Source organism: Ovis canadensis, chromosome 8, assembly GCF_042477335.2.
Source record: "Ovis canadensis isolate MfBH-ARS-UI-01 breed Bighorn chromosome 8, ARS-UI_OviCan_v2, whole genome shotgun sequence".
NCBI classification, from domain to species: domain Eukaryota; kingdom Metazoa; phylum Chordata; class Mammalia; order Artiodactyla; family Bovidae; genus Ovis; species Ovis canadensis.
The window spans coordinates 30,578,254-30,602,291 of NC_091252.1; the positions used below are offsets into that span (position 1 = coordinate 30,578,254).

General features: G+C 44.0%; 1 protein-coding gene across 2 annotated transcripts in view; it reads right to left on the minus strand.

Annotated features, from left to right (window-relative positions):
* Positions 1 to 24,038, minus strand: part of SLC35F1 (solute carrier family 35 member F1) — a 426,225-nt gene that overhangs the window by 73,623 nt on the left and 328,564 nt on the right. For both annotated transcript variants that reach the window (XM_069599146.1, XM_069599145.1), the window contains exon 4: positions 3,161 to 3,320. In XM_069599146.1, coding sequence (XP_069455247.1) covers positions 3,161 to 3,320 — 160 coding nt within the window. The remainder of the gene's footprint in view (positions 1 to 3,160; positions 3,321 to 24,038) is intronic.

Below are 24,038 nucleotides of genomic sequence, written 5' to 3' on the forward strand. Positions count from 1 at the left end.
AGAAACCTCTTTGCCCTTATTACCAAATCATTTTTACACCCTCCAACACCTATCACTTTCTCAAGAGCCACTTTCTCGAATGTCTTCCCCGCAGGTGTCAGTAAATGCAGAGCTGATCTCTTAGAGGAGGCTTGTGAGGCTAGAGGAAGGTGGCAAAGAATGAATGTATACTAGGCCGCCTGAGGTTCACTGACAAACTTGGGAAAGACATCTCCTTTGAGTTCAGCCTGGGGGCACCTGTAGTAGGTGATCAGTTCTTCCCAAGACAAGCATAGAACTGGAATGTGTTTTTGTTTCCGTCCCACTTTGTAGACCATTCCACAGGCTCCAAGGCAGTCTCCATGGCCAATATCAAGAGTCCTTGAGGACTGGTCTACTGTGTACCACATAGACCTCTGCTCAGGGTTATGTGTCAGCCTGATGGGAGGGGAGTTTGGGGGAGAATGGATACATGTTATATGTATGGCTGAGTCCCTTTGCTGTGCACCAGAAACTATTACAACATTGTTCATTGGTTATACCCCAATACAAAATTGAAGGTTTAAAGGGAGGCCTGGCGTGCTGCGATTCATGGGGTCGCAAAGAGTCGGACACGACTGAGAGACTGAACTAAACTGAACTCAACAGATCAAGTCAAGGAAAAAAAGTCCTTGAGGACAGAATTTTAAAAATCCCAAGCTAAGGAGAACCATGGACTAGCAATATAAAAAGGACTAAGTCAGTCATCCTCTTTTTCTGCAAAAAGCTATTGATAGAGTGATGACAATTTATACCGAGTGGAATGCCTGATTCAAATTCTGGTGAGTGCTTGAAGGATTTTACAAAAGTTCTAGCCCTGGCTAATTAATGCAATGTAACCAGCTCTTACAGTTTGGGTAACCAATGGAACATTTGTGATAATGATGCGCACAAGGCTTATACTGTCTTCAAAACCAGTGTGTTATTTTCTCTTTTCAGAATATTTCATATGATAGCTTAAATTACTGCCTAATTTAATATTTTTAGAGACATAAGATGTGTCCAATCATTGCTTTATAAAATGAGCCCTTGGATCCTAAATTTGGGCTGCCCTCAGAACATCATGCCGTATACCTGGGCACCATTATGTGAGCATGGATGGTATTCAACAATGATAAAATTCAATTTTGTTAAAACTGGCCCTTCATATGTTACAACAGGAATGAAGCTATAGGCCTTAAATGGTCACACCAAAAGATAAAACACTGCTCCCATGCGTTTCATTCTTTTAAAAAATGACCACTTTAGAAAGACTCCCAAATGGACTTACTTTATTTTTCTTAAATAGTACTAGTACTCCTTTCCTAACACTTCACTTGAATGAAAAAAAAAAATTTTTTTTTTACAGGATTAGTGAATACAACCTAGTGAAATCAAATCAAGTCAGTTTAACATTACGGCGTAAACACTTAGTTTATTATGACAATTGTCTTCCTTGACTATGATGCAAAATGATGGCCAGCGTGAATGGGGAGAACAAAATTTTCATAAATAAGAGCACCTGCTGCTTAGTCTGTGCTTACACAGTTCAAGCAAAGCTGAGAAAGGGTAATTCAATTGTGACTTTATGACAACTAGCCACGTTGCAGCAGATAAAAATACTGTTTCATTGGTTCAAAGAGATGATCTGCATTGGGATCATGACGGGAATAGAGCAGAAACTAGCCTGTTCATGTAAGACCCATCAACATCCCACGGAACACTGTTTCATAGAGCAGGATCCGGGAAGAGCTAGTGCATGTGTTTGTAGCACATCTGTTGTGGTGGGGACTGATGACGCTGTGTAAGCAGCATTTGGAAGGGGCAGAGACTGTCTCTTTTGCTCTGTGTTATACCTTCAGCTCCCAGCAATGCAGGAGAGGGAAGGAAGCCTGTTCTAGTCTCAGCTGTGTGGCCTCGGGCAGCTCGCCTGGCTTCTCTGTGTCTTGGCAATTTTTGTGTCTTAAACACAGGGCTGCCAGACAAGGTCCCTTTCAGCCAAAAAATTCTATGGTGCAACTTAAAAACATAAATGATGTTCATTTCAGGTATTACCTATGAGCGAGTCTCAGAGAGAAATGCCTCAATTTTAACTTTTTATCCTTAATTCCCTTGAGGAAAAGGCAATTCCAAACTGACAGAGCTGTACTTTTTATCCTGTTCCTGATGCTGACAAAGAAAATTGTTTTTGTTTTCCTGTCCCCTGAAACTTTCTGAAGCTTGAGGAATTGGGGTATATTTTAAAGAACTACACTGCTTTAAAAGTGATCCTCTAGAGAGCATTCTGGACCAGTGTTCCCCAGGAGAGCACAGCACTCTGATGAGTAAACGTTGAAGCTTACTATGTAGGTCTACAAGGTAATTACCTGTGAAAGTGAAAGTGTTAGCCACTCAGTTGTGTTAGCTCTTTGCGAGTCCATGGAGAGTACCTCACCAAGCTCCTCTGTCCGTGGAATTCTCCAGGCAAGAATACAGGAGTTGGGTAGCCCTTCTCCAGGGGATCTTCCCAACCCAGGGATCGAGCCCAGGTCTCCTGTATTTCAGGCAGATTCTTTACTGTCTGATCCACCAGGGACTGCTACCCAAACCCCTCCCCTCAAACAAACAAACCAACAAAAAAGATTCATGAGGAGATTGAACTTGACTCTCCCTCATAAAAATATCGAGTATTCCTAATCTAGTCTTCAAAGTTTAAGTAACCACGTGTAGGCCTATACGACTAGCTTCACCCAGTGATTTGAAAGCTCGGTCTTTCTCTGACTTGGGAGAGAAGGCATAGGCAGGTGAGGGTGGGGATGGTCCCAGTGGCTCAGGAATGGCCTGACCCACTGACACTGTTCCTAACAGCTGGTCTGGGGCAGGCAGCTTTAGCCTCCAGCACATGCTCCAAGTGGGCCGTGACTCCCAGCTTTAAACACAGTCTGAACGTTTCTGAATTCCTGTAGAATGGGCATGAAAGCTGAGTTCTGCTCCCTGTGTTCACTCAGGAAGCATCTGGAGCACCTCCTATGCGTCACTCTCCTGGGTGTAAGGGAACAAACACGGGTAGGCCACAGACACTAGGGCGCCCAGGTTCCTGGTTCACACCATGAGCCACAAACGTCCCATGTCTTGCCTCGGGCTCACCCACAGAGGCAAGTAACCTGGCGGACTGGAGACTCACCTGCTCCCTGGTGCCTGCCCATGAGCACGTCCGCACCCGCCATGCAGCCCATTCCCAGGATGCAGACAACGATGCCGATGAAATGCACAGCCTTGTACCGGATCAGCAGGAAGAACCAGGAGAGCAAGATCACCACTGGGATCACAAAGCAGTCCAGGAGCTACGGCAGGCAGGGAGGGAAACAACAGTGGGGAGTTCAGAGGGAAGCTTTCCATTTGACACAAACTGTTGGGGAAATGACTTCTCTCGGCAGAGAGGACATTTTCCCTGAATCTGAGTTTTGGGGAAGACCCAGAACTGATGCAATTAAAACAGACTCTGAAGCAAATGACATGAACTTTTCTTAAACCCAAGCCTTGAAGAAAAGCGGAGAAGGCAAATCAATAAGTCAGGCTGGTGGTGAAGATTCTCCTGCCCCTACGGTGTCAGGGCAGCTCAGCTTTCATCTTCCTTAGCACCCAGGCTGACTCCTTGGAGACACTCAGACGTGGAGAGAATAGACGGAGCCATTTTAGATGGTCCCAGAACTCTGGAAGCAGATGTGGGAATGGGAGGTGAAGGGGCAGTGGTCTTACACTAGTCTATAAACTGTGAGGATCTAGACAGAAGTTGATTTTAATTTCTCCTGGAGCTTTCTCCCCACTACCAATAAAAATTACTTTAATCTGTTTTAATCTGTCACTCTTTATAGGAAAAAAACCCTAAATATAAATACAAATATTAGTCTCAAAAGTTTACAAATACTTAAAAAATACTGTAAAAAAAGTAAAAAAGGAGAGACAGAAGAGAAAGCAGAGTAATAAGAAACCTTTGATTTCATTTCTTAGATATTTTGCACAAATAGTGAGATTCCATCTGACAAGGAAGCCCTAAGAGATGGTGGAGAGTTTGTCCCTGATCATGTAGTAAGAGAACCTGATGAAATGAAAAGACCCTGGTGTCGGGAGCCAAAAGACCTGAAGTTGAGCACTAGATCCTTACTGCGAGCAGTATGACCTTGGGCAAACCACAAACTGAGGAAGCCTCAATTTCCTATTAGCATAAATGAAGGCTATCTCTAAAGATCATTGTGAAGTTTGAAAATAACCCATGTGAAACCATTTTATAAATTCTGAGGGCCACAATTCCCTGCTTTCAAACATGATGCTCTGGACTCCACAGAACTGGCTGTCTCTACCACCTTCTGGTAAGAGGCAATGACCACTGGACACTCCATGAGAGGCAGGGTCTCTGTTAGACTCATGGATGGCCCCCAGGACTTCAGACTCCATGTACTAAACAAGAAAAACTGAGGAAGTGGTGATCCAGTCTCAGGGCCCAGTACAGCTCCTCTGCTAGAACCCTAAACAGGTCACTCTACCACCCGGTAGCCGGATCCAGGTCAGTGGGCACTAACACCCCTTCCCTCTCACTGTCTACATCCTGTGGATCACAAGCCAACAGTCCTTCCCTCTTACCATCTACAGCCTGTGGATCATCAAATTCTGCCAGCTCATCTTCTAAACAACCTCTCAAATCTACTCTTACCACTTCTGCCACGTAGACTGGACCAGCACCCTCTCCCACCTGGAGCAAGCCCTTCCTTCCTGCCTCAGGGTCTTCATCCGTGCATCTCTTTCCTTCTGGAATGCTCAACCAATTCTTGAAGACCTGCCTCCTTCTTCAGGCCCACACCTATACACTGCCTCCTCAAACAACCTCTAGGGTCCCCAGGCTAGGTCAGGTTCTAGTCAATGATTACCTTGCATTCTATATCTCTCCTTCAAAGTATCAATTATAATAATTCATAATTAATATGGAATTATTGCCATAATGTCTGACTTCCCCACTAGTCTGGAGGTCCCTGAGAGCAGGACTACATTTCTAGCACCCAGGGTTCTGCTGGGCTCTTGAGATGCAGCCAATAATAGTTACTAAACAAATACATACAAGGATTTTTAATAATCAGTAACATCAAAATGGGGTCTCCAAGATTCCTTAAAGGCTGAAAAATGTTTGTATATTTCCTAAGCAGCCCTGACCATCAGAATAGCTCTTTGGCACTGTAAAGAATACTCGGATCCTCACCGTTCACAAAGCCTTCTGTGACCTGGACAGACCCCATGCTTCTCTGTGCTGCAGTCATCTCCTCTGCAGAATGGAGAAAGCGTCAGAAGAGGAAGCTGTCCCTGAGGTTACTGGGAAATGTTACTACTGAGCTGCACCATGATGGACTAGGGGCTGAGCCCAGAGATCACAGAACTCTGGGAGGGGGTGAGTACAGGGATGAAAGCTGGTAGACTGGCACTCCAGCATACGGTCCCTTATTGCACAGTTAATTGTCAAGTTAATGATAACTACTTGATGTGATAAAATGCTCTTAAGGCAAGTTTTACAACTGGCCTCAAATACCATTTATTAGGAGATTTGAGCTGGCCAGTGAAAACCCTTCACTGGGCATAAAACAGTTGGTGTTTCGCTTTAAAAATTAGAAATGATTGACTCAACAGTTAAAATATCTAGCTGCATGCTCCACAACTGGGATTTCATTATCTGGCTGGAAGCCCTCAGTCAGTGAGGCTGAAGGCTTCCATGCCTGAACGATGGACGGCAAATCAGGCCACCATCCAGTCTTTGAGGAGGGCTCCAGTGAGCTTTTCTGGTTCTCAGTGTCATCAGAAATCCCAAAGCACTCGATTAGTCCTGGCATCTGTTCCCTTAATGAGCTGAGCTGAAAAATCTGTACTTGCGAGTGTCAGTTGGTCCTACGGGTAGGGAGGACTTTTAGAAAGAAGAGAAAATGAAAGAATATGACAGTACAAGCCAGGGTTTCTGGGACATTTCAGCTGGGAAACTTGGTGCCTAGCATACAGTAGGGATCAATAATGGGTGACTAATGAACAGGATGGATAGGCATTTGATATCACCGACTGTCAGAAGGAACATTGGAGGTAACCCAGGCTGCTTCCGGCTTTGGGAGTAGGACACTTCTTCGTTTTGCAGGACAGCCCCATGCCCTCTGCAGGGCGTTTAGCATCCCTGGGCTCTGTTCACTAAAAATGTTGTTGTTCAGTCTCAGTCTTATCCAATTCTTTGTGACCCCATGGACTGGGGTCCATTCTTCCCTGTCCTTCACCATCTCCCAGAGTTTGCTCAAACTCATGCTCATTGAGTCAGTGATGCCACCCAACCATCTTATCCTCTGTCATCCCCTTTTCCTTCTGCCTTCAATCCTTCCCGGTATCAGGGTCTTTTCCAATGAGTTGGCTCTTCACATCAGGTGGCCAAAGTATTGGAGCTTCAGCTTCAGCATCAGTCCTTCTAATGAATATTCAGGGTTGATCTCCTTTAGGATTGACTGGTTTTATCTCCTGCAGTCCAAGGGACTCTCAACAGTCTTCTCCAACACCACAGTTTGAAAACATCAATTCTTTGGCAGCCTCTTTTATTGTCCAGCTCTCACATCCATACATGACTACTGGAAAAACCACAGCTTTTACTATATGAACCTTTGTAGGCAAAGTAATGTCTCTGCCTTTTGATATGCTGTCTAGGTTTGTCATTGCTTTTCTTCCAAGGAGCAAGGGTCCTTTAATTTCATGGCTTCAGTCACTGTCCACAGTGATTTTGGAGCCCAAGAAAATAAAATCTGTCATTGTTTCCATTGTTTTCCCATCTATGTGCCATGAAGTGATAGAACCAGATGCCATGATCTTAGCTTTCTGAATGTTGAATGATTCAGTTTTCTAAATGATTCTTAGTTTTCTGAATGTGTTTTAAGCCAGCTTTTTCACTCTCCTCTTTCACCTTCATCAAGAGGCCCTTTAATTCCTCTTCACTTTCTTTCATAAGGGTGGTGTCATTATGGCAGAAATGCTGAGCAGCTAGTTGCAATTTTGGTATTCTTACCGGAGATGAGCACAGGTCTTTCTGCTCTGCCGTCTTGATGATCATGGAAAACTGTAGACCACTAAAAATAAGTGCTCCTAAAAAAAAAATGTTCCTATACAGGCGGCACTAGTGGTAAAGAACCCACCTGCCAATGCAGGAGACGTAAGAGAAGCAAGTTTGATCTCTGGGTGGCAGAGTTGACACATGGCAACCCACTGCAGTGTTCTTCCTGGAGAATCCCATGGACAGAGGAGCCTGGAGGGCTACAATCCACAGGGTCACAAAGAGTTGGACACGACTGAAGTGACTTAGCACACAGCACACATTTACAAGCACCCCTCGGAGGCAGTACCTCCACAGTTTAGAATCACAGAATCCTTTATTTAAAAACAGGATTCAGATGTTTCAACAAGTGAAGTGACGTGCTCCAGGTCACTCAAATGGCTGATACCAGAGACAATCCTGTCCTGATTTTTTAAACCATATTTTTATGAAGGTCAGTGACAGAAATTGCTACAGGTGGGAGATCACACCACTGTTATCTGTAACTAGAGAGAGAGAAAAAGATACATTTGGGAGTTGCTGTTAGTAAACAGGCTATTATTTTTTAGCGATTTTTGTCTCCAACTTTTCCCCTGTGGCTTCATAGCAAAAAGCATACTGACAAAATAATTTTCCAATAGATTTCTGGTAGCTTAACTCCTTAGCAAAGTGGTTGTTAGAGTAATAATAGAGAGCAGCATTGTAACATATGCTCACGACTGGACTGCTAAAGCAGAAAAAGAAGTGAAAAACTAGTAGGTGTATCTTTCTTTGCATACATTTCTATATCCAAAAGGAAATTATAAAATATCAATACCAAAAATAAACAAATGAATACTATTTCATAACCATCTTACAACTCTGAAAATATCAAAGAACGTGAAGAACTTTAGAAAGACAAGTCCCTTACCTCTTAGATTTATATAGTATCATTCCCCTCTAAAGATACAAGCTAGCTTTGCTCTTCTATGTCAGTGATCCTTAAGTGATACCTGCCATTGAGGTCTACAACCCCAAGTTATCTGATTCTATTCATGAGGTACTGAGGCACACCATGCTTAGTGGCTGAGACAAATTCTCTGAAGTCATTACGATAATACCAGGATTATTATTTGAGCTTGGTAGTCTTAACTATTTCCTTAGGATAGACTCCTGGCTGGAAACTACAGAGTTAAAGTTTGAGTTTCTTTTGTGGCTCCGAAGATAAAGAATCTGCCTACAATGTAGGTGGTCTGTGTTTGAACCCTGGGTTGGAAAGATCCCCTGGAGAAGGGAATGGCTACCCACTCCAGTGTTCTTGCCTGGAGAATTCCATGGACAGAGGAGCCTGGCTGGCTGCAGTCCATGGGATCACAAAGAGTCTGACATGACTGACTGACTAACACACACTCACAAAGTACACATTTTAAAAAACTATGGATGCATAGTCCCTTTTTTCCCCCAGGAATTAGCAGCTACTTGAGCTTCCATGGTGGCTCAGATGGTAAAGTGTCTGCCTATAATGTGGGAGACCCAGGTTCAATCCCTCGGTCGGGAAGATTTCCTGGAGAAGGCAATGGTAACCCATTCCAGTATTCTTGCCTGGAAAATCCCATCAGCCGCTCAGTTGTGTCCGACTCTTTGCGACCTCATGGACTGAAGCACGCCAGGCTTCCCTGTCCATCACCAACACTCGGAGTTTACTCAAACTCATATCCGTCAAGTTGGTGATGCCATCCAAATATCTCATCCTCTGTCATCCCCTTTTCCTCCTGCCTTCAATCTTTCTCAGCATCAGGGTCTTTTCCAGTGAGTCAGTTCTTCACATCAGGTAGCCAAAGTATTGGAGCTTCAGCTTCAGCATCAGTCCTTCCAATGAATATTCAGGACTGATTTCCTTTAGGATGGACTTCTTATTTGTTTTACTTACTTGTCCACTTACTACTTAGTAACTACTTGCTACTTAGTAAGTACTTACTTGTCCACTTACTACTTACTACTAAAGTGGCTACTTACTTGTCCGCAATTAGCAGACAAATACAAACTAAGATGAAAGAATTGCTTTGCAAATTAAAAATAGGTATTCCCAGTTTGTACTTACAGATGTAAAAACTCAGCATGGCTTGTAACTTATCATCAAAATATGTGCCTTAAATATCTTCAGAAAAGCTGAGAATAGCATTACGTTTTCACTCTGATAAAATGTCTACGTTTAGGGGCTGTATTTTGGGTCTAAACTGCTCCATGTACTGTTTTCTCCTTTAATGCTGGATGCCTGTGGTCATGTCTCCTCACCTTTGGATTCTATCTGGCAGAAAATAATAGCTTGATCCATGTGGAACGGTCATTTTTGTAGGTAAATAAAATGACAATTTCAATATTGGCAATTTCACATAGTTCGCCAAAGAGATGAGACCCCCCCCCGCCCCCGCCACTGTATTAACTTTAGACTTGGATTACAGAAGCAGTGATGCCTCCTATCTCCCACTCCAATTTTAATTTAGCCTAAAATTTCTTATGGGCTTCCCAGGTGGCTCAGTGGGTGCAGAATCCACCTCAAATGCAGACACAGGAGACTTGGGTTCAAACCTTGGGACAGGAAGATCCCCTGGAGGAGGGCCTGGCAATCCACTCTAGTACTCTTGCCTGAAGAATCCCAAGTACAGAGGAGTCTGGTGGGCTACAGTCCATGGGGATTGCAAAGAGTTGGACATGACTGAAGCGACTGAGCATGCATGCAAACTTTCTTTGGCAGATATCCTGGAGTAAAGGGTCCTCAAGTCCTCGACCCTGTCTCAGAGGTCCTTCCAGCAAAGAACAGTTGTTCAGCTCAGCTCACTTCGCTTCAGTAGCTCAGTCGTGTCCGATTCTTTGCGACCCCATGAATCACAGCACACCAGGCCTCCCTGTCCATCACCATCTCCTGGAGTTCACTCAAACTCATGTCCATCGAGTCCGTGATGCCATCCAGCCATCTCATCCTTGGTCGTCCCCTTCTCCTCCTGCCCCCAATCCCTCCCAGCATCAGAGTCTTTTCCAATGAGTCAACTCTTTGCATGAGGTGGCCAAAATACTGGAGTTTCAGCTTTAGAATCATTCCTTCCAAAGAACACCCAGGGCTGATCTCCTTCAGAATGGACTGGTTGGATCTCCTTGCAGTCCAAGGGACTCTCAACAGTCTTCTCCAACACCACAGTTCAAAAGCATCAATTCTTCGGCGCTCAGCCTTCTTCACAGTCCAACTCTCACACCCATACATGACCACTGGAAAAACCATAGCCTTGACTAGATGGACCTTTGTTGGCAAAGTAATGTCTCCGCTTTTGAATATGCTATCTAGGTTGGCCATAACTTTTCTTCCAAGGAGTAAGCGTCTTTTAATTTCATGGCTGCAATCACCATCTGCAGTGACTTTGGAGCCCCCAAAAATAGTCTGACACTTTTCCACTGTCTCCCCAGTTGTTACCAATCCATAAAGCAGGCAAAAATGAAACAATTTGAAGACAGCTTGTTTCCTCCTTTTTGTTTTCCTTCAAGGCATGAATGAAGTGAATTAGCAGAGAAAGCAGAGAGACAGAAGGCATAACAACACCACCAAGTGGTAAAGTCCCCCACTGGATACTCAATTAGCTATTTCCCATCTGGGCTGGAGCAAGAAGGAATGGGCAAAGAGGAAGAGATTTCTTCCAGTGTCCCAGTGTCAGAAGGGAATGAATGCCTTCCCTGGCTTCCTGGGTGGTATGATGGGGAGAAGAGAAAACTCCCTCGACATTCCTTCCCTACCACCACTTGGTTTGGGTGACATCTATCTTCACATAAAAGTTCTTGATTGAAAATCTACACATCATAGTATTAGGCGTAAAAAATCTCTGGAAGAAGAAAATCAGAATCTATACAAATAAGATAGCCAGTTAGTAATGGCTATCTTTGAATAGGATCACTGAGTCTTCATACACTCCCTCCCCCAAACTCTCTGAGGTTTCCAAATTGCCTCTCGTGTACATACAGTACTTTCAAAATACATAAAACAACACCTGTTATGAGAGTGTAAGCAATCTACAAGAGTCAGATCAGTCTTTCTCTAAGGAAGCAAATGGTTTTAAAAAACAAAAAAATCATACAAAAATGCCCCAATACCCAACTGCTCCCATTCCAGGAGAATATAATGAGGAGGTGACCTCATCCCTCTTTCTAATTCTCTCCACCCAAAAGAGACTCCTCCACCCGCCTTCAGCTCCTCATTAACGCTCCCCTCCGGCTATGCACAGGGCTCTGCGCTCTGCACTGGGCCCAGCTGTCAGAGGCTAAACCTGAGGCAACTGGTAGGTGATTCCAGGAAAGAGAACACTTCCTCTCTCTCTGCCTCTGCTCCTAATTGGCAATCCTCCCATGTTTCTAAAAGTGATGTATATTATAAATTCATCTCTGGTGAGTAAAACTGAATCCTTAACAGGGAAGGATCTTAAAAAAGACAAACTTCAGTAACAGACACAACAAAAGTCCTCCTTTAGCTGACAGTCCAGCTGAAGAGAGCGGAATATAATTTGGGAAATGCACACTCACACGCAGTCAAGAACCATTTGATTCAGGGGCCTTGACATGCAGCCAGGCCAGAAGCATTTGAAAACTCAAATACAGTTCCAGGGAGCAGTATTTTTCATGTGGAATAGACTTCTCTGGTAGATACCCTGACCCCCTCCACCCACACCAGATTTTTTTCTTTCCAGGACTATTGTATTCATAACATCTCAACCCTCACTAACCTCAAAACTTAGGACTTAATGTTTAGGTTTTACTGCCTTAAAATGTCCATAATGGATGAAGCCATGTTCCCATCAAGTTTCCCAGGAGATCTGAATTAATAAAAAGTGTCATTATGATGACTATATGACACTCCAGTGTTCTTGCCTGGAGAATCCCAGGGACGGGGGAGCCTGGTGGGAGGTCGTCTATGGGGTCGCACAGAGTCGGACACGACTGAAGCGACTTAGCAGCAGCATGACAGTCGTATCCCAGCAAAGGTCCTATTTTCAGAATTTAGAAAGAGATTTTCACCAAACTATCTTTCTTGTTTCTGTTGATAAGGATTTCAGTGTGCGAATTTTCTGTTTCTTTGTGTAATTCATCAGAACTTCCTACTTGTTAAAATATCTTATTTTACTTTTATGGCTTCAACTCTTAAAGACAAAAGAAAGATGCTACCAGGCACTAAAAATCTAGGTGACTGCTGGAGCCTCTCTTTAGTTTTTCAGTCATAGTCCGATTCTTTGAGACTCCATGGACTGCAGCCTATCAGGCTCCTCTGTCCATGGAATTCTCTAGGCAAGAATACTGGACTGGGCAGCCATCTCCAGGGGGTCTTCCCAACCTAGGGATCCAACTCGGGTCTCCTGCATTGCAGGCAGATTGTTTACTGTCTGAGCCACCAGGGAAGCCTGTATCTTCTGGTGGTCACCTAAAAATCTGAGACAAGCACCTAAAGATTCAGGTAATTAGGAAGACACCTGCTCTCTAGCTCTGCTGCATGGAAATCTTTCTTGGGTGAGAGTAGAGCTTTCCCACAGGAAAAACTCCCACAAGTGAGCATCACTAGAGCTTTAATCAGATTTAAAAACAGGCTCTGACTGTCAAACTGGATTCTAAAAGCAGAAAGCAAGGAATTAAAATTTCCTGAATGCCTGCCATATACCATAGGTGCAAGGCCAGTTCTTTTTCCCCATTTTACAGATGAGGAAACAGTGCTAAAGATAACAGGTAACTTACTTGAAGCCCCATAACAGAGTCAGAGCCAGAATGTGGTCCCAGGTCTGCCCTTCTGCCACAACCTGAGCTTAAGCAGCAAGGTCTAGGTGCAGTGCTGTGCTTAGTCGCTCAGTTGTGTCTGACTCTTGGTGACCCCATGGACTCAGGCAAGAATACTGGAGTGGGTTGCCATGCCCTCCTCCAGGGGATCGTCTCAACCCAGGGATCAAACCCAGGTCTCCTGCATTGCAGGTGGATTTTTTTTAACCATCTGAGGCACCAGGGAAGCCCTCTAGGTGAAGTAGAAAGTACATAAGATCCAGTTCTTACAACAACAGTCTAGGCTGGCTCAGCCTCAACTCGATCGAGAAGATTTGTACGTTCTCTTATGTTGAGAGCACTCTAGGAGAGAGCCAGACTCCTAGAGGACTGAAAAATAATCACTGGTTGTCTGCATTTTTCATACGAAAGAAGGTGAAGGTATAAGAAAAGTGTATGAGAATCAGAATTGTTTCTTTGTAGTGATGGGTTTCTGATACTGTGTAGCTATCTTGAGTGCCTTTGGAGAAGCGCTTGCCTTAAGTCATTCAAGCACTATGAACTCCTATTTCTTATTTATGGAATTCATGAACATAAGAACATGAACAATAACATTAAAGAAAGTACACATTTCAAAACCCATATTGAAGGAAATGAATGTTTTGTGATAAAATATTAATTTCCCATTAATTTTGCATTACTTGTGATTCTTCCCAGCATTCAAACAGCAGGGAGAAACAATTTCAAAAGCTAGAGGAAAGAATCTTGTACCTTTGGGGGGTCTATCTCTAGGTCTAATTCAACTACTCCAGGTTTTATTTTAAAAAGGTGAACGTTACCTTATACTTGTCACTGGGCTTCCTTGGTGGCTCAGACAGTAAAGAAGCTGCCTGCAATGCAGGAGACTCGGGTTTCATCCCTGGGTTGGGAAGATCCCCCTGGAGATGGGAATGGCTACCCACTCCAGTATTCTTGCCTGGAGAATTCCACCAGAGGAGCCTGGTGGGCTATAGTCGGCAGGTATTTATTTACTGCTTACTGCAGGCTCAGCATTGCTACAGGTGCTGGGCATGACCCAAACACTCTATATGGAGATTCAAGCAGACAAACGTCAATAGACACACAGGTCTTTCCTCCAGTTCACGGCCAGGGTCTTCCCTTAAGGACTTGTCTGGCACTGAAGGAGACTCTGCCCTCTGTTCCTTAGGACTGTCCCTCCCTGCGTTCCTCTTGGGTCTCCATCCCGCCCTCGTTGCTGCCTGTTTTCCTTCACCATATAGACATGCCCCAGTCTCACCCTCAATGCCCAATTGCTCTGCAGTTATTTATCTTTCCGTCTTCACAGCCAGGCTTCCTGAAAAATTAATCTACAGTCTGTTTCTTGTATCTGGGTCCCATCCATTCCTCAAGCCGCATCGATACTGACGACGGCTTTGCCAGGATGACCAAAGCTTCGATGCAAGTTCACTTTGGACTAACCCTTTCTGCAGCATTTGGCGTTATTAACGACTGTGTCCTCGAGTCCCCTTCTTTCCTGTTTCTTTTTCCTCCTCCCTCTCTGGCACTTCCGTCTGACCTCTTGTGGACTCATTTTATTCTTTCTGTCCCTTGTGATTGGTGTGTTTGAGGTTCAGTCCTTAGCTCTCCCGTTTCCATTTTCTAGGTACCCTCTGGTTCTCACCCAACTCTGACTTCCTTTCCTGCCAACCTCTTGGGAAGAGTTGCATTCAGCCACGGTCTCCATCTCTTTGAAATCCATTCAACCCCTCAACTCAGGGCAGTCTGGGTTCTGTTCCCCAAACACCATCAAAGTTGCTCAAAAACACATCCCCTGTTTCCGAGCCGGGCAGACATCACAGTCCTTCCCTTACCCAGTGCAGCATCTGCCGTTCTCTCCTTCCGCTTGCTCTTGCCTGCCACGCCTGCCTCCGCCTCCCGTTTCATCTCCCATGCCTCCTGTGTTCCTGGTCTGTGGGCCCCCAGATCTACTCTTCCCTTCTCAAATGCTATACTCTCAGGACGGTGTCACAGTGTCTCGTCTCAACTCTCACATTTACCCTGCAAGACTTCACCTATTTGTTCCGTCGTGTCTACGCTGGTGACTCCCAGATCTGCATCTCCAATCTGGATCCAGCTCTGCACTCCGGAGCCACACAACCTCCTGATGATCAGGTGTGGAGGTACCAGGAGCGCCTACCGCTCAGCGTGGCTCACTCCTCGCTCACCTGAGTCTTCCCTCAGTGAGTGGAACCACTAGGAACTTAGCATGTCTGGTGCTTAGGGGGTTGCTCCTTCCTTCTTGAGATAACGGTCTTGGCTTGCTTCCAGATTCTCCTCTTAGCCCGTTGGTCCCTTCACAGCCTACTTTCTTCCATTTATACTCACTCCACTGGTGATCTAATTGGACCATGACTTTCAGCACCTTCTATAGGAAATGACTTCAGATCCATAATTCCAATCCCACCTCTCTCCTGAACCAGAGACATAAACCCACTTGCCTCTACTGAGCTCTGCTTGGATGCTCACAGGAAGCTCAGAACTGCACAGCCAGACAGAACCCTTGACTTTCTGATCCACATCAGCCAGTCTCCAGTCTTGTTCATCTCATCACATGACACAGCCTAGCAGCTCAGGCCATCAGTTAAAGCACCATTCTTAACTTTTCCTGTTCTCTCAGACTTTCCCCATGACTCTTCCTTCTCTCTCAAACTGTCCCCATTCCTCCATCTACACATTTAGAAAATCCTGATGGCTTTGTCTTATCAATGCACCCGACTATCCCTAATTGCCTCCACAGTTGGCAGTTGGCTTCAAGTCCCCATTACCCACTAAATTCCTTTTTTTTTTTTTTTTGGCCACCTGCTTGACATGGAGGATCTTAGTTCCCAGACCAGAGATTGAGCCCATATACCCTGCAGTGGAAGCTCAGTGTCAACCCCTGGACCAGGGGATTTCCCCTGCCCCCACCATCAGCTTCCAGTTGTGGCCTCCTGACTGTCTAACCAGACTGACTCTTCCTCCTATGTAATCGATCTTCCGTGAGCAGCCATGACCACAGCAATCTCAAAATACAAATTAGTTCACGTCAATCCCCTGCTCTGAACAAACTAATGATTTTCCGCAGAACAAAGTCAAACTCCTTTCCTTGACTCACACAGTCCTAGCATCTGGCCCCTCCCTCCTTCTCAGTGTCATCTCTCCCTATTATTAACCCCACTCACTCCTTCCATTTCTTAAACATGCATGCTTAGGACTCTCACCCTTGTACTCTTCCCCCCATATCTTTGCATATCTCACTCCCCTGCATTCTAGTGGGAGAGACAGAATAAAAACTAAGCGTGACTTGGCAGGGAAGCATCATGAGGGTTAGAGTCCTGTCTTCTTCATGCTACATGTCTGGCATCATGGAAAAGTATATCTAATATGTGCTGTGCTGTGCTAAATTGCTTCAGCTGTGTCCGACTCTATGCGACCCCATAGACGGCAGCCCACCAGGCTCCCCCGTCCCTGGGATTCTCCAGGCAAGAACACTGGAGTGGGTTGCCATTTCCTTCTCCAAAGCATGAAAGTGAAAAGTGAAAGTGAAGTTGCTCAGTCGTGTCCGACTCTTAGCTATATGTCTAGCATCATGGAAAAGTATATCTAATATGTGCTGTGCTGTGCTGAGTTGGTTCAGTCGTGTCTGACTCTTTGCGACCTTACGGACTGTACCCCACCAGCCTCCTCTGTCGATGGGGTTCTCCAGGCAAGAATACTGGAGTGGGTTGCCATGCCCTCCTTCAGGGGATCTTCCCAACCCGGGCATTGAACCCTGGTCTCTTACATTTCTTGCATGGGCAGTGGGGTTCTTTACTACTAGTGCTACCTGGGAAGCCCCATACTTATAATATAGGCTCAATAAATATTTGCAAAATATTTGACTGACTAAACCAGATTGATCCTTCTTTTCTACCCACACATTAAATAAGTCACCAAATCCGGTCAGTTTAGCCGCCTAGATATCCCTAGCATCTCTTGTCCTGGCCTGTCTGCCCCTTCCTCATCAGGACGTGCGGCTCTTTCTAAACTGTTTATCTTGTTGCCATTCCTACATGAGCAACATTCTGGGTTAAGCCCAAATTCTCCGATGTGGCTTATAAGTCCCTTTGTGATTTGTCACCAGTTACGCATTCATTCTCTTCTTTGACTATGTCTTTCTTCAAAATGCCTTCCAACTTAGGCATTTTTAGTTCCTTAACATGCTGTGGCCTTCTCGTGTCTATTTCTCCTTGGCTCACTCAGTCTTCTTTCAGAGCTCAGACAATACTTCCTCCAGGAAGCTCTCTCTGATTTCCTAAGTAGAGATCAGACACCCCCTTCAGGGTCTCCCGGAGAAAGAAATGGCAACCCCTTCCAGTATTCTCGCCTGGAGAATCCCATGGACAGAGGAGCCTGGTGGGCTCCAGTCCATGGGATCGCCAAGAGTCGGACACGACTGAAGAGACTTACCACAGCACATCAGGGTCTCCCACTGATCTCTGTATTATCAAATTGTACTTATCATGCTGAAACATAAACACCTTCCATAAGGAGACGACTTCTCCTCCCTTGCACTCAGTTACCTCCTGCAGCTGGGATGGTGCTTAGTATACAGTAGGGTCCCTTAAGTAGTTTGTTAATTCCTTCCAAAATATTTATGGGGCATCTTCCAGATGCCAGCTGCTATACTGGGAAATAAAAAATCTGGGTAATAAAGAAAATCCTCTCCCGCCCCCCCCCCCTCCGTGGGGTTTGTAATCTTGCGTAAGAAGAGGCAAACAAGGAATATATATTGTATGTCGATAATAAGAACTATGGAGAAAGAGAAAACAGGGGAGGGAGTGTTGAATGGGGCGGGGTATTGCGATTTCTAACCAGTGGTCAGGGAAGAACTCACTGACCCCTAAGCAAAGTCCAGAGGTGCTTATTCCATTGGCAGATAGTAAATGTTGAATGAATGGATAAATTGTGAGTGAATAATTTTGATTTATCTGAGCCACTTAGGGGAGATCTGTTGCCGCTGAGGTAAAGGGTACTGTCTAAAGCTGCGATTTGACCTGATTTCAGTCAAGAGGAGCTGCAGCTGCGCTGTGTGCAGTTGTGAGTTGCCTCATCATTCTCTGGCCCAGATGGGGTCTCACCTCCTAATCTGGTCACGGAGCCCCCTAACTTGATGGCCCCGGAAAATGCACAGGCACACTCTGTCTTCTGGTTCAAGGGCTCTGGAATTGGAAATGGCCCCAGCCTCGAAGATAGAAACAAGACGGAAGACAGGGAGACAAGGGACAAAAATAAATCCTGCTATTCTCTCATATGTTGGTGTTTTTATGAATTCTCATTGTCTGAGTCTTAAAAAGTCTGACAGCTTTAAGACTGCACCCTTCAGTCTGAAAGTGGCTCACAGGGTTTTACTGACTCATGATTTACGAACAAACACATCCCTCCAAACGCACTGCCAAAGGGAGCAGGCTATGCATGCTTTTCCTTTAAAGGCAAGGCCGTGCTCTCACTTTAACCATTATTACAGGTAAATTTTGTACAGTGATTGAGTCAAAACGAGAAGTTCTCTAAAAGCAAGCAGGGGGATATGCTCAGGTGCATCTATCTGTGGCAGGCAGCTCCGGAGTGCTCCTCTAAGGAGCCCATCAAGGTGGCATTGGAAGCACTCTTTCCTCAAAGGATGAAAATACCCACACAGATGGGCAAGAGAAGCCTGCTTCGGCTTCCATGCTCAGGTTCTTTTTGGAGAAAGCCCTGCAAAGTTCAACGCCTTCAAATATGCTTGGGAGTGGGAATGGGGGAGGAATTAAATATTACCTCCAACTGTATGTGTTTCCTGTTGCTGCTGTAACAGATGACCATACATGTAGTGGCTTCAAACAATGCAAATTCATTACCTTACAGTTCTGGTGATCATATCCCTCTAATGATAGAAAGTGAAAAGGAACTAAAGAGTCTCTTGAAGGTGAAGGAGGAAAAAGCTGGCCTGAAACTCAACATTCAAAAAACTAAAATCATGGCATCTGATCCCATCACTTCATTTCAAATAGAAGCAGAAAAAGTGGAAACAGTGACAGATTTTATTTTCTTGGGCTCCAAAATCACTGAGGACAGTGACTGCAGTCATGAAATTAAAAGACGCTTGCTCCTTGGAAGGAAAGTTATGACAAACCTAGGCGATGGCACCCCACTCCAGTACTCTTGCCTGGAAAATCCCATGGGCAGAGGGGCCTGGTAGGCTGCAGTCCACGGGGTTTCTAAGAGTCAGACACGACTGAGCGACTTCACTTTCACTTTTCACTTTCATGCATTGGAGAAGGAGATGGCAACCCACTCCAGTATTCTTTCCTGGAGAATCCCAGGGACGGGGGAGCCTGGGGGGCTGCCGTCCTTGGGGTCACACAGAGTCAGACATGACTGAAGTGACTTAGCAGACAACATGTTAAAAAGCAGAGATATCACTTTTCTGACAAAGGTCCATATAGTCAAAGCTATATGACTACCAGTTTCTCTAGCAGTCATGTACGGATATGGGAGTTGGACCATGAGGAAGGCTGAGCACCAAAGAATTGATGCCTTTGAACTGTGGTGCTGTGGTGAGTCTCTTGGACTGCCAGATCAAACTAGTCAATCCTCAAGGAAATTAACCCTGAATATTCACTGGAAGGACTAATGATGAAGCTAAAGCTCCAATCCTTGACCACCCGGTCAAAGAGCTGACTCACTGGAAAAGACCCTGATGTTGGGGAAGATTGAGGGCAGGGGAAGAAGGGGGGTGACAGAGGATGAGATGGTTGGACAGCATCACCAGCTCAACGGGCATGAATTTGAGCAAACTCTGGAAGACAGTGGAGGACAGGGGAGCCTGGCGTGCTGCGGTCCATGGGGTCACAAAGAGTTGGACATGGAGACTGAACAACATAGTTCTGGAGATCAGAAATACTAAAACAGTCAAAGCCTGGCTGGTGTTCTCTCTGGAGACACTAGAGCAGAATCCCTTTCCCTGCGTTTTTTCTGGTCCTGGCTTCTGGTGGCTGCCTGCATTCCTCGGTTTGTGTCTCCTTCCTCCATCTTCAAAGCTAGGAGTGTAACATCTTCAAATCTCTCTCACTCTTTGACTTTTGATTCCATTGTCACAACTCCTCGCATCCCTGACCTCTGCTCCTTTCTTCAAAGAACTTCTGTGATTAGGATGGGGCCACTCAGATAATTTGTAATAACCACATCATCTTAACTTCATTAATTTAATCACACCTGCAGAGTCCCCTTTGTGTTGAAACGGTGTAACATATTGTAAAGTAATGTATTTATGTATTACAGGGATTAGAACATCAATATCTTTGTGGGGCCTTTATTCTGCCACTATACCAGCTATGTTCATGCATGATGAAAAGCGTGTTTTGAAAATAATGAGGATTTTTTTAAGGAAAAGAAAATCGCTGCTTATTGAGGAGGGTATGCAGTTGTTTACATACTTAATCTTCTTTAACACACTGGAATTCATTCGTCTGAACATGGTTGTCATTCAAGGTAGTCACTTTGAAGGTCATGGGTGTATTTTAATGAAGTTCTTGTTGCTCAAGAACTTGTTTGAACTCTTTGAAATTGCCTTCAGAGCACTCACTGGCATATCCTTAATGGAAGCCACTGCTCATTCTTTGAGATCAAGATTCATTTTTTGGAAAGAAGCACAATGCTAGATTAAGCTAGATAATACATTCTAGACCCAAAAGGAGGATAAATTATAAAGAAACCTGCATAACTCAAGATTGGCTCTGAAGATTTTAAAAGAGAAATTATAACATATTTTGAACACTGACAGTCACATCAAAATAAGTATATAATAATAAAAGGTAAGCACTTTGAATATTGATTTGAATGTATAGAGTTTTGCTATTTAGTAGACTACTTTGTTTACATTGTGTATAGTAAAATATCATTATGTTGAGGACAGTTTTATTTGAAAAGGAAAGAGAATTTTTATATAAACAGATGTTTCCAATGAAACTATTTGGAGTTTGCTTACTCTTAACTCTCATGTTATGTTGCTTAATTATGGAAGCTATTTGTTACACACTAGCTCATTTTAAGTCTATTATCTTTCATATTGTGTTCTCTAATTAAATCCTTTATAGGCTACAGTATAGTGCTTTAAAATGATCCAAAATTAGATCATTGGTTTAAAAAAAATCCTCAAGTCCTGTGGCCAACCCAGGAAATCACTGACTTTCTCTTTTATCTTACTAATGATCTTTAAAATTTCAGGATCCACATATGAGAAAATGATCAGTGATGTTATTTATAGAATTTTGCTTCAAAAAGTTGGGAAAGATGACTTAAAACTATGATTCTAAATTCTTATGAAAAAATTTCTTAACTATAAAAATCACTTAAAAGGCCAAATTGAATACATTCAGCCAATGAACATAGCCTAACTGGCAAGATTTTAAAGCATGACTAATTGGAACATTCTGACTTGAGAAAATTTAAAATTAGCTTGTATCAAGGCTTATAAGTCATAAATTTTGGAAGTAAGAAAATTTGAGTTTTAAAATTTTATTTATTTTGCCATTAGAAAACTTGTGTTCAATGCTAAACTTTCCTTCTGTCTCTATCTTGGTTTCTGTCTTTCTCTGTGTTTACACACACACACATAAATCTCTTCCATTGATTAAAACTGCCCATTTGTACAATCATTTGCCCACAGTTCTACCAGGTGTATTCTGTAGACACCATTCACGTTCAGAAGGTCTCAGGCCGTCAGTGGTTAACAGATGAACCACCGAGCATAAAGCAGCTTTGAGGGCAACCAAGGCTGGACCTCCTGTATCTTCTCACCTGCCCTATTCATCCTCATCCACCAAATACACCAGGCTGGGCAGTCTGGCCACCAGCTCTGAAAAATATGAATATTTGCGTGGGGTGTAATACTGGACTGTTGGACTTCCCTGGTGGGTCCATGGTAAAGGGTGCCCTTGCCAATGCAGAAGATGTGGGTTCAGCCCCTGGATAGGGAAGATCTGGAGAAGGAAATGGCAACACACTCAAGTATTCTTGCCTTAAAAACCCCATGGACAGAAGAGCCTGGTGGGCTATAGTCCATGGGGTCACAAAGAGTCCGCACATGACTAAGGGGCCAACAGCAATATTGACTATAGGGGTGTTTCACTTTTCACAAACTCGCAAAATGGAAAGAACACCTAAGGAAACAAATATGAGTTATTATTCATAGCACAAAATGATTTTTCAATTTACAAGAAATACTCCGTACATTTCCAAGTTTGTTAAAAATATAAATTATTCATAGAAAGTTATTTGGAGGTTATTACTTCAGGAACACGTTCACTGATGAAAAGGGGTACCATTGTACCATAGGAGAAATTTTTCTTGATTTTACATGTCAGGCAACAGCATTCCAGGGCTTTAAGGTTTGTTTATCCTCTGGTACTGTGAAAACATTCCAAATAGGATATTACCATATTTTCTTGTACAATTTCCCTTGATATTTTCACTCTCGAACAGAGCGGGTTAGGAGAATTTTGTTTGTACCTAGCAGCAATCTCATTAATCTTCATGAGCTTTCACCTCTACTGACTGGCAAATGGTCCCATCTGAGGTAACACAGTCATCAGTCAGTGGCAAAGCTAATTGGAATGTGGATTTCCACAAACTTCTCCTTGTGTCTCAAGCAGGTTCTTCCCCCTAGATCGCTTTGCATGCAACTGTGAATTTTTTCATTGCTCTTCTTAAATTTGCTGTACAAGAGTCAGAGTGTAAGAGAGGATGGAGTGGTTTAGCCAACGTGTCTCTTTTTAACTTTTTTTTTCCCTTAAACTGGATCAATGGACAGAATAGGTGAAGTGAAAAATATGGGAGTAAAAGGAGCTGGCATTTAATGAGCATCTACTACCTTTTGGAGGCGTTGCTAAAGCAGGTGCATCACTGATTGGCTGACTGGCTATCATGTGGATCTCAGACAAGTCTGAGAATGTCAGAAGAGCACAGACAGGTCTATTTGTAGGAACGACAGAGGAAATTCACTGGGAAAGGTGCTAGAGCTTGCTTGGGAGATGATGGCAGGATCAGACAACATCAGGTGTTATTATTTGTTGCATTATTTTTGCCTTAGAGCTGGGAGAGAAACATGGACTTTAGGATGTTATATTTGCATACCCACAACTGCAGCAGGAGACTGGTTTTTTAAATTTTTTTAAATCTATTTTTAATTGGAGGATAAATTGCTTTACAATGTTGTGTTGTTTTCCACCACACGACGGCATCAATAGTTGTAAATACACATATATCCCCTCCCTCTGGAACCTTGATCCCCAAATAAGAGGGGAAACTCATGTTGAGAGACAGAGAGCAGACACGTGAGGGCATTTCACTATTTTGGAATCCTCTACATAAGCCCGGGGAGCTGACAATCATCAGGGAGTCAAGTTGCCTAGTTTTACTGTTAGATTCGTGTTGTCAGTAAAGCCCACCAAAACGTGTCCTCCAGAGTCTTTTCTGAAAACCGGTGGGTTCAGTCATTCCACCTCTGTAACCCCACAGAATTTTCTGTATAGATCCATTTTGCTGCCTTTCCTGTAATTTGTTTATAGATCTTTCTTCCAGTAAATGCTTTTGAACTGTGGTGCTGGAGAAGACTCTTGAGAGTCCCTTGGACTGCAAGGAGATCCAACCAGTCCATCCTAAAGGGGATTGGTCCTGGGTGTTCATTGGAAGGACTGAGGTTGAGGCTGAAACTCCAATACTTTGGCCACCTGATGTGAAGAGCTGACTCACTGGAAAAGACCCTGATGCTGGGAAAGATTGAGGGCAGGAGGAGAAGGGGATGACAGGATGAGATGGTTGGATGGCATCACCGACTCAATGGACATGGGTTTGAGTGGACTCTGGGAGTTGGTGATGGACAGGGAGGCCTGGCACGCTGCGGTTCATGGGGTCGCAAAAAGATGAACACGACTGAGCAACTGAACTAAACTGAACTTCCAGTAAAATAGGATAAATGTTTTGGAAATTTATTTTTCCCTCTTAAATCATGCCCCATCCACCTTCTAACTATAAAACTGAGCCATGAGGAATTCAACAGCAGGTGATTATAGATCAGAGAGGTCACTGATGTAAATGGTGGCTCAGTGGTAAAGAAATCTCCTGCCAGTGCAGGAGACGCAAGAGAGAC